This window comes from Myodes glareolus, chromosome 25 (genome assembly GCF_982192425.1).
Source record: "Myodes glareolus chromosome 25, mMyoGla1.1, whole genome shotgun sequence".
Classification (NCBI taxonomy): Eukaryota; Metazoa; Chordata; class Mammalia; order Rodentia; family Cricetidae; genus Myodes; species Myodes glareolus.
Genome location: NC_142050.1, coordinates 40,082,350 through 40,094,220, shown reverse-complemented (window position 1 = coordinate 40,094,220; position 11,871 = coordinate 40,082,350). Strand labels below are relative to the sequence as shown.

Here is an 11,871-nt window from a genome sequence, read left to right as displayed (position 1 = left end):
TTTATATGTTATGTGGCCTTTTTCCTTTGCAGCTCTTAATATTATTTCTTTAGTCTGTATGTTTAGTGTTATAATTATGATGTGTCATGGGGACTTGTTTTTTTTTGATCCAGTCTATTTGGTGTTCTGTAAACTTCTCGTATCTTCTTCATAGGCATATCTTTCTTTAGGTTGATAAAGTTTTCTTCTATGATTTTGTTAAATATATTTTCTGTGCTTTTGAGGTAAACTTCTACTTTTATACCTATTATTCTTAGGTTTGGTCTTCTCATGGTGTCTTATATTTTTGGATATTTTGGGTTAAGCTTTTGTTAGATTTAATGTTTCTTTGACTGATGAGTTTATTTCCTCTTTGTATCTTCAGTGCTTGAGATTTTCTCTTTCATCTTTTGTATTCTGCTGCTCCTGCTTGTGTTTTAGGTTCCTGATCATTTTCTCATGATTTTTGTTTCTATAATTCCTTTGGCTTATGTTTTCTTTATTGTCTCTATTTCAGTTTCTAAGTCTTGAATAGTTTCTTTCATATGTTTGATTGCTTTCTCTTGGTTTTCTTTAAGGGATTTGCTGATGTCTTCCAATTTTTTGTTTGTCTTTTCCTCCATTTCTTTGAGGGAATTTCTCATTTTCTCTTTAAGAGTTTCAAACATTCTCTTGAATTATTTTTTAGGTAATTTTTTTTGCTTCATCTATATTTGACTGTTCAAGTCTTTGCTGTTGTAGGGTCTTTAAGTTTTACTGGTTTTGTGTTGCTCTTTGCGGTGTTGCATGTGTTCTTACCCTTTCTACTCATCTTTTCCTCTAATAGGTGTGGTTGGGGCTGTCTGTGATTCTGTTGATTAATCTTCTATGTGCCAGTGCATCCAAAGCTCAGATGGTTGTTCATCATAGTACAGCCAGTGCCATGGTTCTAGTTACCCCTTGGTCACTCCATGTTTTTGGGGATTGCTCAGTGCTCCTGGACTTTGCTCTATTCTCTTGGAGTTTTGTGTCTCAGGCCTGCTATAGCCTAGGTTGTTTGCTCGGACCTGTTTCTTTAAATGTCCCTGGTCTGGATTCATTCCTTTAGAGGTCCCTGGCTTGGGGTTGGTCCTGTAAAGGATTCTGGCTCTGGTTTCTTCCCTTGGAGTTCCCAGGCTTGGGTACGCCTGATCCTGTAGAGGACCTGGCACAGGTTTACTCCCTCAGAGGTCCCAGACTCACACTTGGACCAGGAAAGGTTTCTGGTTCCTGCCTACTCCCTTGGAGGCCTCAGATTCATGTCCAGACTTGCAAATTTCCTGGCTCAGGCCTAGTTCCTGGGAGGTCATAGACTCCTGCCGAGACCCACAGGGGTCCTGGCTGAGGTCTACTCCTCAGATTCAAGTCTGGACCCTCATCGGTCTCTGTCTCTGGTTCAGTTGCTCAGCAGTTGCTGCCCTGTACCTGTTCCTATGGAGTTCTTATCTCAGGTCTGCTCAGCCCTAGGTTGTTGGCTCAGTCTTGGTTCGTAAATGTTCATGGACTGGTTCCACTCCTGCTCTATGGAGCTTGCTTTCTCAGGCCCACTCTGGCCTAGGTAGCTGATTCAGTCCCTCTTCTGTGGAATTTGTTGTCTTGACCTGCTCCAGCCCAAGGTGGAGTTTGTTGGGAAGTTGCATTTTAAAATTGCATGGCTTTTTTTTCCTGCTATGGCTGAATTAGGATACCTCTCTTAAAGGAACCATGACTCTGCTTACTTGTAGCAAACAGAGCCCATCCAAGAAAATGCTGCCAGCAAACCATGTTTTTTCTTTTGTATCTAGAATTAACTTTTAAGCTTTCTCAGAAATTTTTAAGCTTTTTCGGGTTTTTATATGGATTTTATTTGGGTACATGGATGCCAATCTGTTGCAAGGAGGTTGTTTATCCTGGCTGCCCAAAACTAAAATAATCACACAGAAACTGTATTAATTAAATCACTACTTGGCCCATTAACTCTTGCTTCTTATTGGCTAACTCATCTATCTTATTTTAACCCATCTCCATTAATCTGTGCATTACAACAAGTTTGAGGCCTACCAACAAAGTTTCAGCATGTCTATCTCTGGCAGCAACTCCATAGTGTCTCCTTGACTCTGCCTTCTTCCTCTCAGCATTCAGCCCAGTTTTTCCGGACTACCAACAGGCCAAGGCAGTTTCTTTATTCATTAACCAATAAGAGCACCACATAGACAGAAGGACCTCCCACACTAAGTCACTCCTTGATTGTAAAGCCAAATCATCTTTACAAAGTTCTGTAAATCTTCCAAATTCTGCGGCTTGTTAGGGTTGGAACATACTCCTCTCACTCAATTACATCTTCACCAAATTTCTGTTTTCCATGGTTTCCTTCACTGATTAAGCTTGGCTGTCTTGGAACTTGATTTGTTGAACATGCTGGCCTCAAACTCAGAGATCCAATAGACTCTGCCATCCCAGTGCTGGGAATTCTGCACCACCATACCTGGCTCTAGGCTTTTCTTTAGTTTCATTTTACACATTCAAAATTTAGCTGTGTTGTGTCCTAGGTCACCACACTCTTTATTCCATTCCTTCATTTGTTTGTCTCCTTGAACACAGATCTTAGCTACTTTCTAGTTTCTGGTGATCTCTTTCTCCTCAAATTGTACATTTTGTATTTTTCCTTGCTCAGCCTGATCCTTTTCATTATAAGTCTTCATCAGAGTTAACACTAATGACCACATGGAAGAGTCTATATTAAGCTATTTGATGATTTCCTCTGACAAGAGAAGTAATAGAAAACTCTTCACTTTAGCCACAGGCAAAGTTTTCAGATAAGGGCAAGAAAGCAATCACATTCTTTGCCAAAATATCACTAGAATTATTTGTAGGCAACACACTATCATTTTTCTCCTTTAAAATCTCTTGAGCTAGGCCCCCACAGTTTATCAAATCACACTCAGCACCACTTTTTTTCCAAATGCCTTCTAGTAAGGTCCATTAAGCAGCACTTAAAGCATGCCACTGCTTTTCAAATCCACAGTTTCATGGTTCATATTCCTTTAAAGAAAAGACTTATCACAACAATTCCTCATTACTGGATACAATTTCTGTCTTAGTCAGGGTTTTTGTTCCTATGAAGAGACACCATGACCATGGTGACTCTTATAAAGGAAAACATTTATCTGTGGTAGCTTACATTTTCAAACATTTAGTTTTTTATCATCATGTTGCAATATGGTGGCAAACAGGCAGACATGCTTCTGGAAAAGGAGGACCGAGAGCCCTGTATAGTACAACATGCTGTGGTCCAGACTCCAATTAGCTAGAGCCTACAAGACTACAAAGCTCACCCCCACAGTGACACACTTCTTCCAACAAGGTCACACCTACTTCAACAAGACCAGTAATATCACAGCATATATGCTTATGGGAGTCAATTACATTCCATCTACTGTAAATTAAGACTACATTTTTGTTTCCCAGTCAACCAGACCTGAATAATCACACAAAACTATATTATTTATAACACTGTTTGGCCAATGGCACAGCAATATTTCTAGAGAACTCTTATATCTTCAATTAGCCAGTTTCTATTAATCTGTATATCACCGCAAGGCTGTGGCTTACCAGTAGGTTCTGGTGTCTTCTCCGTTGGCAGCTACATGGTACCTGCCTGACTCTGCTTTCTTTCTCTGAGTAATCAGTTTAGTTTTCCAACCTAGATATATTCTGCCCTGTCATAAGCCAAAACATCTTTATTAACCAAAGGTAATGAAACATATTTACAACATACAGTGGGGAATCCCACATAAAACCACCACAAATGTATACTAGTATTGTGCTTGTTCAGGTCATACTTATGTAGTCATCTTGATGTGACATCATGGGTGAAGCTTCTGACATTTCTGGGAGACACAATCTCAAAACAAACTTGTTCCTTTCCTTCTTACTATCTTTGTTCCCTCTTTACTCCGAGCCTTAGGTGCAGCAGTGATGTTGTAGATGCATCAGTTACAATCCTATACCAATGCTTAGCCCTGAAAACATATTACTGGACACTGTGAACCACTATTTGAATGCTAAGTATCAATCCCAGGTTCTCAGGAAGAACAAAGATTCTCATAAGCTGCTAGCCAACACTTCAGCTCTTCTGTGCAGGCAGATACACACTTTCTGCTAAAATATCATTGCTGTTATTAGTTTATTTAAATTGTATAGATCTCAGTTTATTTTTGGTAGGCCATATCAGTTTAGAAATTTATCCAGGTTTTCTGACTTGTAGTATAACTTTACACAGGATTTTCTGGTGATTGGGTAATGGAGAGGTGTTGTAACATTTGTCTCTAATTTTGTAAATTTAGAACTTCTTTTTTCTTTTGTTTAGTTTTATGGGTTGTTTTCAGTATTGTCCATATATCAAAAGAATTAGTTAGTTGTTCATTTGACCTATTCATGGTTCCTTATTTGGTCTTATTTCTTCTTGTCTACTGGCATTGGTTTGCCTTCTTATCTTTCTTCAGGCTTCAGGTATATCACTCTGTGTTCTATCTGAGATCTCTCTGACTTTAAAAAATCACAATACACAAAATGCCTGGGCTTCCAAATGCACCATGAACTCTGAGTCTTTTTCTGGCCAGTAGTTGAAAAGAAGAAAAGTACAGGTCATCTGGTCAGGAGGGACAGCTAGATGGAGTTGAACTATGATGGTGGAATAACTTGAAACCTTTTGTTAGTTCTGCTTTCAGATTTCAGTGTTACTCTGGGAACAGTTGCTCATTCTGACTTTGTGCATGCTCTCTTCTATGCCAAGTGGTGAGACCCAGCCCTGTCCTCAGTCACTAGGATTTGAATGCTCATTACATCATTTTGTGTGTGTGTGTGTGTGTGTGTTTCTTGTGTTAAAGAAACCTTTGACTATTTGGGCAGATAGAGCAGTCATTTTTGGAACAAAGATACAGATAGTTCAATGCGGAGTTGCAGAAGTTTATTTTTACATAGATGTTTGAACACAGAGTTCATTTCACCTTCTTCTCTTTCTTTTTCTTTCTGCAGAGATACATACAAGAAAGGAACACTTTTCCCATTGGGAAGTATGGTGACCATGATCTATAGAAGACTTTCCAGTTTACCGTGTTACAAGGATTTCATGAGCCACAGTCCCCATATAGGTGGTTACTGGGTGTGTTTTCTCACCATCAGGACATATGCCCTTAGCTGGCACAACTTCTGCCCTCCCTTGTAGGAAAGTTTTTGCTATAGAAAGAAAAGCAGATCTGTTAGCTCATGAACTCCACATAGCTGCAACCCCACCCCTCCCTGGTTTAAACATACAATGATTCCATTTTCTTCACTCAAGGTACAGTAGCTGTTTGAACTCCCTTCCCTTAGTTTGAGCTCTTTCTGTCGCCCCATTTCCTGTCAACTTGGTATCTTGTCAGTATTACTTGACAGTATCCTGCTGTCATGTTGATTCTTTTATTTATTTATTTTTGAATACTCTGATACATCCTGACCTTTAATACTCTCTGACCTTCATGAGCAGGGAGGAAATGTTCCCACTTACCAGAGACTTGAATTTCCCAGAAGAAGTTGTTTCTGGCACATATGCAAGCCGTGTATTTTGCCTGAGCACTAAGGTACTTGATGTTTGGGTTGTCCTCAGTGCTGACTTTGACCTGAAGCAAAACGAGTGGGGGAAAGGTTAAAGAGTGTCAATACAGAGACAGCAACCTGGGGTTGACCATGAAGCAACATAAGCAATTCCCAGGGCAGTATATGCTTGGAATACCAAGTATTTCCTCTTAACTATCAGGATATGCTTAAGACTTAGCAAGTTCTCTGTCGTTTATGTGTCAAATTCAACTTTAGCCCCCATTGAGTCTAAGAAGGAAAACTACTGTTTTCTCTGGCATAGTGAATACCTGGAGTCTAAAAGTGCTTTTTACAAGTTGTCATATATCTTGTTGACCAGGTCCTTTGCTTTACAGAAGCTTTTCATTTTCAGGAGGTCCCATTTATTGTTTCTCTCAGTGTCTCTTCTAACTCGGTTATATTTAGGAAGTGGCCGTCTGTGGCAAGGCGTTCAGGTATACTTCATACTTTCTCTGTATGAGGTTCAGTATGGTTGGCTTTATGTTAAGGTCTTTGATCCATTTGAACTTGAGCTTTTGCATAGTGATAGATATGGATCTATTTTCATTCTTCTCTATGCTGATATCCAGTTATCATTTGTACTCACTCAAAACTGGCTTTTAGAACTAAAGCAAAGACAACCAGTCTAGAATTCACAATTTCATGGAACCTAGACAACAAAGAGGACTCTAAGAGAGACATACATGGATCTAATCTACATAGGATGTAGAAAAAGACAAGATCTCTTGAGTAAATTGGGAGCAAGAGGACTATGGGAAAGGGTTGAACGGAAGAGAGGGGAAGGGAGGGGAGCAGAGAAAAATATAGAGATCAATAAAAATCAATAAAAGAAGAAAACCTTGAAAAACACAAACAAGTTATCATATATTACGTTTCCCATATAAGGGAATAAAACTGTGAGTGCATGCATGCATGCATGTGCGTGTGTGCGCGTGCGCGCGCGCGTGCGTGTGTGTGTGTGTGTTTGAGGGTATGAGTCTGGGTATGTTTGACTCATCAGCTGGTTTAGTGTTGGAATACTAAACGCTTTATTTTAGAAATGTGAGGATTGAAGAATATTGTTGCATCATATATAGGGCATTAGTTCCCTTGCACTTGCTCTGAGCCTGAAGATCTCTAAATTCAAGTCAAAGAGAATGGTGCAAACCTCTCCAGAAGCAAGAGGTGTTAAAGCAGGAGGCACAGGTTGTCTACTCTGGTGTGGTGACCTGACTATGACAAAGACTGGCAAACAAATGGAGTTCATAACTCCAGCCCTCTGACTTTTGTTTTCTGGCTTTGAGACAAAGTTCCTGTGACACTGATTTTTCTTTCTGTCGCTGGAAGATGGCGGTACTGATTCCTGTATCCCTTGCATGAGGTCATGACACTTTGTACTTTCTGAGTGAAAGATACCGGTTTTGACTTAAAGTAACACGTTTATTGCACAAAGAGAAATGGTGCCAACTTGAAAATTCTTGTCCTACTGTTATTTAGATGTTGTTTTTCTGTCGGTCAGAAGATTTAAAACTTTTAATCAGTGGTCATATAAAATGAATGACTTCTTGTACTTGACGTACAAGCCATCTGTGCTTAAAACTAAGTAGAGACAATCAGCATATCTGCCCAATTCCAGATCAAACAGCATTGCTAGCATTTATTTTTAGTCTGGTTAAATACCAAGGACTTTTACCCTGTATTTCTAATATGACTCTTGGTATAATTAAAAAATTCCCTTCTTTTTTATAATGATTTTTTATTTTAGTTTTTAAAAAATGTTTTATAAGTATATATAGGGGTTTGTGTTTGTGTGTGTATGAGCATGTGTGCATGTGTGCATGTGTGTTTCCAGTGTCCACAAACACTAGAAGATGGTATTAGATGCCCTATAACAAGACCCATCTGGGGTCCCCCCAAAGAGCAGTAAGTGCTCTTAACCACTGAATCATATCTCCAGCCCCTGAACTTTAATTTTGTTTGAACTTTTTCTAAAAGACCAAGGAGAATGTTAAGGAATTGTTTAGTATAGTGAGAAAGAGGCAAACGGTTTGGAACAATTGAAGGAAAAAGTAGACACAAGAATGAAGGTAGAGACAATGTGTCTGTGCTTATTGGGTGTAAATAGGCCCTCACCCTGAGGGACAGCAGTCACCTTTCTCCTATTTCCCCTTCCTTCCAGAGTATATTGATCTGCATCTTCTTGACTCTCCACTATTGCTGCATGATGTGGAGTCAGGGGAGAGAGGAGGTAGGGACACAAGACCAATAGTGTTTCCTGTTCACTGCCACTCCTGTTTGTCTTTGTCTCATTGTGATTTTCCTTAATTTTTTTGGTTTCCAATCGTTTTCCTTTCCTCTTAAACGTCCTTTTTGTTTTCTTATGAAGACCTTTTTTCCACAATTAAAAGCCCCCACTCACCAATCTCCTTCACCACCTTATTAGTTTTCTTAGGAGTTTCTAACACATACATTTCTAACACAACCTTTCTGAGTTTCAAAGCTATACATAAAAAATGCTTCAAAGGGCAGCATTTAGCACAATATTAACTCACTGAAACTTCTTTACTATAGTACTTTTTTGTGCTAACTCTCAATTATTCACTTACCGCCATACATTTATTTTCATTGTTTGTAATTGTGAGTTTTACTTCAAATTGATTTGCATTTTTCATTGGAGAAATTTTCATGTTTAGTGAAAGTAGTTTGCGCCTGTAAGAGTAGAAAATGTAGAAACAGAGAATCACATTAAAGTCCAATACTCAGGTGTTCTTTTATGGACAGGTAGAGAGAGCCCGCGGGGCCAACTGTTTGGGGGACCCTATAAAGATTAACACTACTCTGAAAGGACCTTCTGCATCCGACTTTTCTCAAAGTATTCCGTGTGTTTCTAGCCAACACACATATCTAACAGGATGAGGTGAATGGAGGCCAGAATAATAATAATGAAAAAAGTCACAGTCCTCGACACCCTCTTGAATGTGGAGGCTGTGGCTGGCCAAGGTTCTTTCTCTTTGTCTGTTCCTAATCATCATTCCACGGTGGAAATTTACAATTTCACAGTCTACCTCGGTGCATTCATCTTTCTTTTTTCTCTATACAATTGTCTAAAACTCTCCAAATCTCACCCCCCTTCCAAAAATTGAAGTAGCAGAAGGGTTTAAAAATTTCTGGGTCTCATTATTCAATCATGTAGATCAGCCCAGCTTCATAGTAACAAATGATTCATCTGACCATTTTCTGTCTGCTTGTTCCCCCTAGGCCTGAAGTAGGGAAAACATACAGTTCTAGTTGACAAAAGTTCAATTCTCAACTCTACTCCAATCCTCTTGGCCTCATTTCCTATGTTACCCAGCCCTCTGCCTCTCTTACAGGAATTTTCTCCCTTAGCAGGTAAATATTCCCAGCTAAACCTCCATGGGTTCATTACCATCTGGTAGAGTCTCCTTTCACGTATGATTCTGTGTACTGTTAATGGATTCAGATTTCTTCCTGTAACTAAAGTTTTTCCTCTTGTCAAAAGGTTAGGAACTTTGTATACCATTTTCTCCTATAAAAATGAGAATCTGATGCTTCTTTCCCTCTTCAGTTACAGATTTAGATAATAGATTAATCACACAAAGAACCTCGCATAACAAGTGTAGAAGGTACATAACAGGCATAGAATGGGGTATATGATCAAGTTTGTGCATTTTTTTTTGTTTAAACTAACCTTCAGTTGTGGTCAACAGAGCCCTGCATATTGGAGTTGATGAATAATGTTGGCTTCTATCGTACAATTTAGGTGATTGTTTTGTGGGTTATTGATTAATTTGGTTTTTGTTGTTATTTTAATCAAGACATCCACTCTGTCACCAGGGAAGTCTTAAAAATGCATTCCTTTTCATCTGCACAGCAAACTTAAAATTAGAGGTGAATTATTTCCTATCCATGGCTTATCCCCAAAATGCAGGCAAGGCTCCCCTCTGTCCCCATACTTCTCATGTTGATGAAATTCATGGGGCTATAAACCCAGGCAGATAAATCATTTTAAGCAGAAATATTTAATTGTCTCTTAGTCATTTGGTATCAGGAAATACAATGAAGCTACATGTTGCCTCAGAGTTTAGAAAAGTGAAATTCAGCCACAAATAGTGAATAAGAATCCAATATGTGTCCCCACCAAGTAGGAACATAGCTCTAGGAAGGTTGTATAGAAAAAGGGGGTGCCTTACCAATCATTTTGGCCATGGGCAGTCCCCAGAATTAAGCACACAATCAGGAGACACATAACAGCTCCGGGCTGGTAGAGAACTTGAAGAGAAGGCATGCTGCAAGAGTTGATACTCCTGAGTCTTGGCCATCTGGAACCCAGATCTCTCCTTTTATTTGCAGAAGACAATGAAGCAGATGGGCAGCTCCACCCAGCTAAATTTGTCATATGTTGGGATCCCTTCCATTGTGACCTTGTTTATTCTTCTGTAGCGAAGGTCAGTATTCAGTTGGAACTTCAAATTAGATTGTAGTGAATAAGAAACAAGTTTTTCTTTCTTTTTTTTTTTTTTTTGGTCAGTATGTTCTTAGATTATTAGGATGGATCCAGTTCCAATTCTTTCTAAGAAAAATCTGTTCTTTTTTTTGTTTTTTTTTTGCATTCTTACCTTCTCTTACTATGGAGATATTTAAATGCTAATCACTTCTTTCTGTCTTCTAAGACCATAGAATCTCATCTCCCTGGTATCTCAGAAAACTCCAACTAAAAGGTTTTATATAGTTGAGCCATGACTCAAAATTTTATTATTACTCAACTTCCCATATTTGTGTCTTTAGGTACAAAGTGTCTTCCTTAGGAAATGATGTTTTCCCTGGCATACAGAGAAAGTTTCTTAAAAATTCAAGGCATATATTTATAAAAAAGGCACGTGTGAAAAAAGGGTGCAAATAGATTTGATATAATTTTAACCATGTTATCAGAGAAGAAAAATTGGGGCAGGTTAACTTCTTGTGTATTGGTTCTTCAAGAAGCCCTCGGTTCACACTGAAGGAACTCTGGAAAGCCAGAGCGTGGTGAGCATGGTTCTGGCAGGCCTTGCCCTTGTACACCATTCCCTCTCCTTCCTAAAAATCCGTTAGATCACATTCCTGAAGTTAGCCACCATGGTCTATTCCTTTAGTTGACCACGTCCTCCTCCTTAAGCTGTCTACCAAGGTCTAGTTATCAAAATATTGAGGTCCAGCTACCAAAAGTCCCCTTTGCCTCACCTAATAACATGACCAATTAAAATTAAACACATCCTGATGTGGGGTTTAGCCTTGTGCCTCTATAAGCTGCCATTTTCCTATATGCCACATTTGTCTCCTCTCTATCCAGAGGCAGACTTTGTCCCTATAGGACAAATGTCTCTGCTCCCTTATCCTTGTTCTCTTCCACTACTCCTGTGTTCCCCTATCTCCTGTGTTTGTCCTTTTTCCCTTCTCCTGTCTCTCTAGGGCAAATAAATCTCCTTTGTGCTGAGAACTTGATCTTGCGGGTCGTGAGCCAACACTTTTCCTTTCACACATTGGATGTGCAGGAATTATAATCCGGAAACTTCCAGGCAAAGTCTTATCCTCCTTGCTTTTGGCTTCTCTAATTTTAGTTACTCTTCCGCCTATTTTGTCCACATGTTGGGAGTTCAGGTGTGGAGAGAGATGTCAGACTCCATTTTCAAAGGGAATTTGTGCTTACCTCCACTGAACTGAAAGATAATAAGTAAGCTGAAGAAACTCTTGGAGAGTTAAAGCAACTAGGGGACCCATGGCTTTGCCCACTACCAATGAAATAGGAGAATCTTGGTACCCTGTGTTAGATGGCAAGGTATTGTCAAAGAGTGGATGGGTGGGGATGCTCAGAATTCAGAGAGTCTTCCATTCCAACATTCTGCTTGAAATAGAGTATAGTGACATTTCATTTGTATTTTAATGAATAAAACTTTTCTGAAGAACAGAATGCAAAAGAGCCGCATTGGTCAGACCTGCAGGCCAGGCAGTGGCGGCACATATCTTTAATCCCAGCAGTCACACTAGTTAGCCATAGAGGCCAGGCAGTGGTGGTGCACACCTTTAATACTAGTATTAGAGAGGAATATAAGGTAGGATGAGACAGTAACTCACTCTTTTTCCGTCTGAAGATTTCATGGAGGTAAGAGCCTTCTAGTGACTTGACTGCTTTGCTTCTTTGATCTTTAGATTGAACCCCAATATTTGTTTCTGGATTTTATTATTCACACTATATTTGGCATCAACTCATGAATAAGCTATTTG

At 39.3% G+C, this 11,871-nt stretch overlaps 1 protein-coding gene across 1 annotated transcript; it reads right to left on the bottom strand.

The window, feature by feature from the left end:
- Positions 1–4,994: 4,994 nt before the first annotated feature.
- LOC146889632 (prolactin-inducible protein homolog) lies at positions 4,995–10,200 on the bottom strand. Its single transcript, XM_085683778.2, has 4 exons — positions 9,804–10,200; positions 8,199–8,301; positions 5,525–5,636; positions 4,995–5,214 (listed from the first exon to the last, which is right to left on the bottom strand). The coding sequence occupies exons 1-4, from the start codon at positions 10,007–10,009 to the stop codon at positions 5,087–5,089; spliced, it is 549 nt and encodes a 182-aa protein (XP_085539904.2). The 5' UTR covers positions 10,010–10,200; the 3' UTR covers positions 4,995–5,086.
- Positions 10,201–11,871: the final 1,671 nt, after the last annotated feature.

Bases quoted from the DNA above. Each gene is read 5' to 3' on its own strand.
- LOC146889632 (XM_085683778.2), bottom strand. From the start codon at position 10,009: ATGACAAATTTAGCTGGGTGGAGCTGCCCATCTGCTTCATTGTCTTCT. The intron at 5,637-8,198 runs GTAAGTGAATAA...GTTTTGCTTCAG, and splicing joins ATGAAAATAAATGTATGGCG to GTCAAAGTCAGCACTGAGGA. The intron at 5,215-5,524 runs GTAAGTGGGAAC...TTCTTTCTATAG, and splicing joins CTGGGAAATTCAAGTCTCTG to CAAAAACTTTCCTACAAGGG.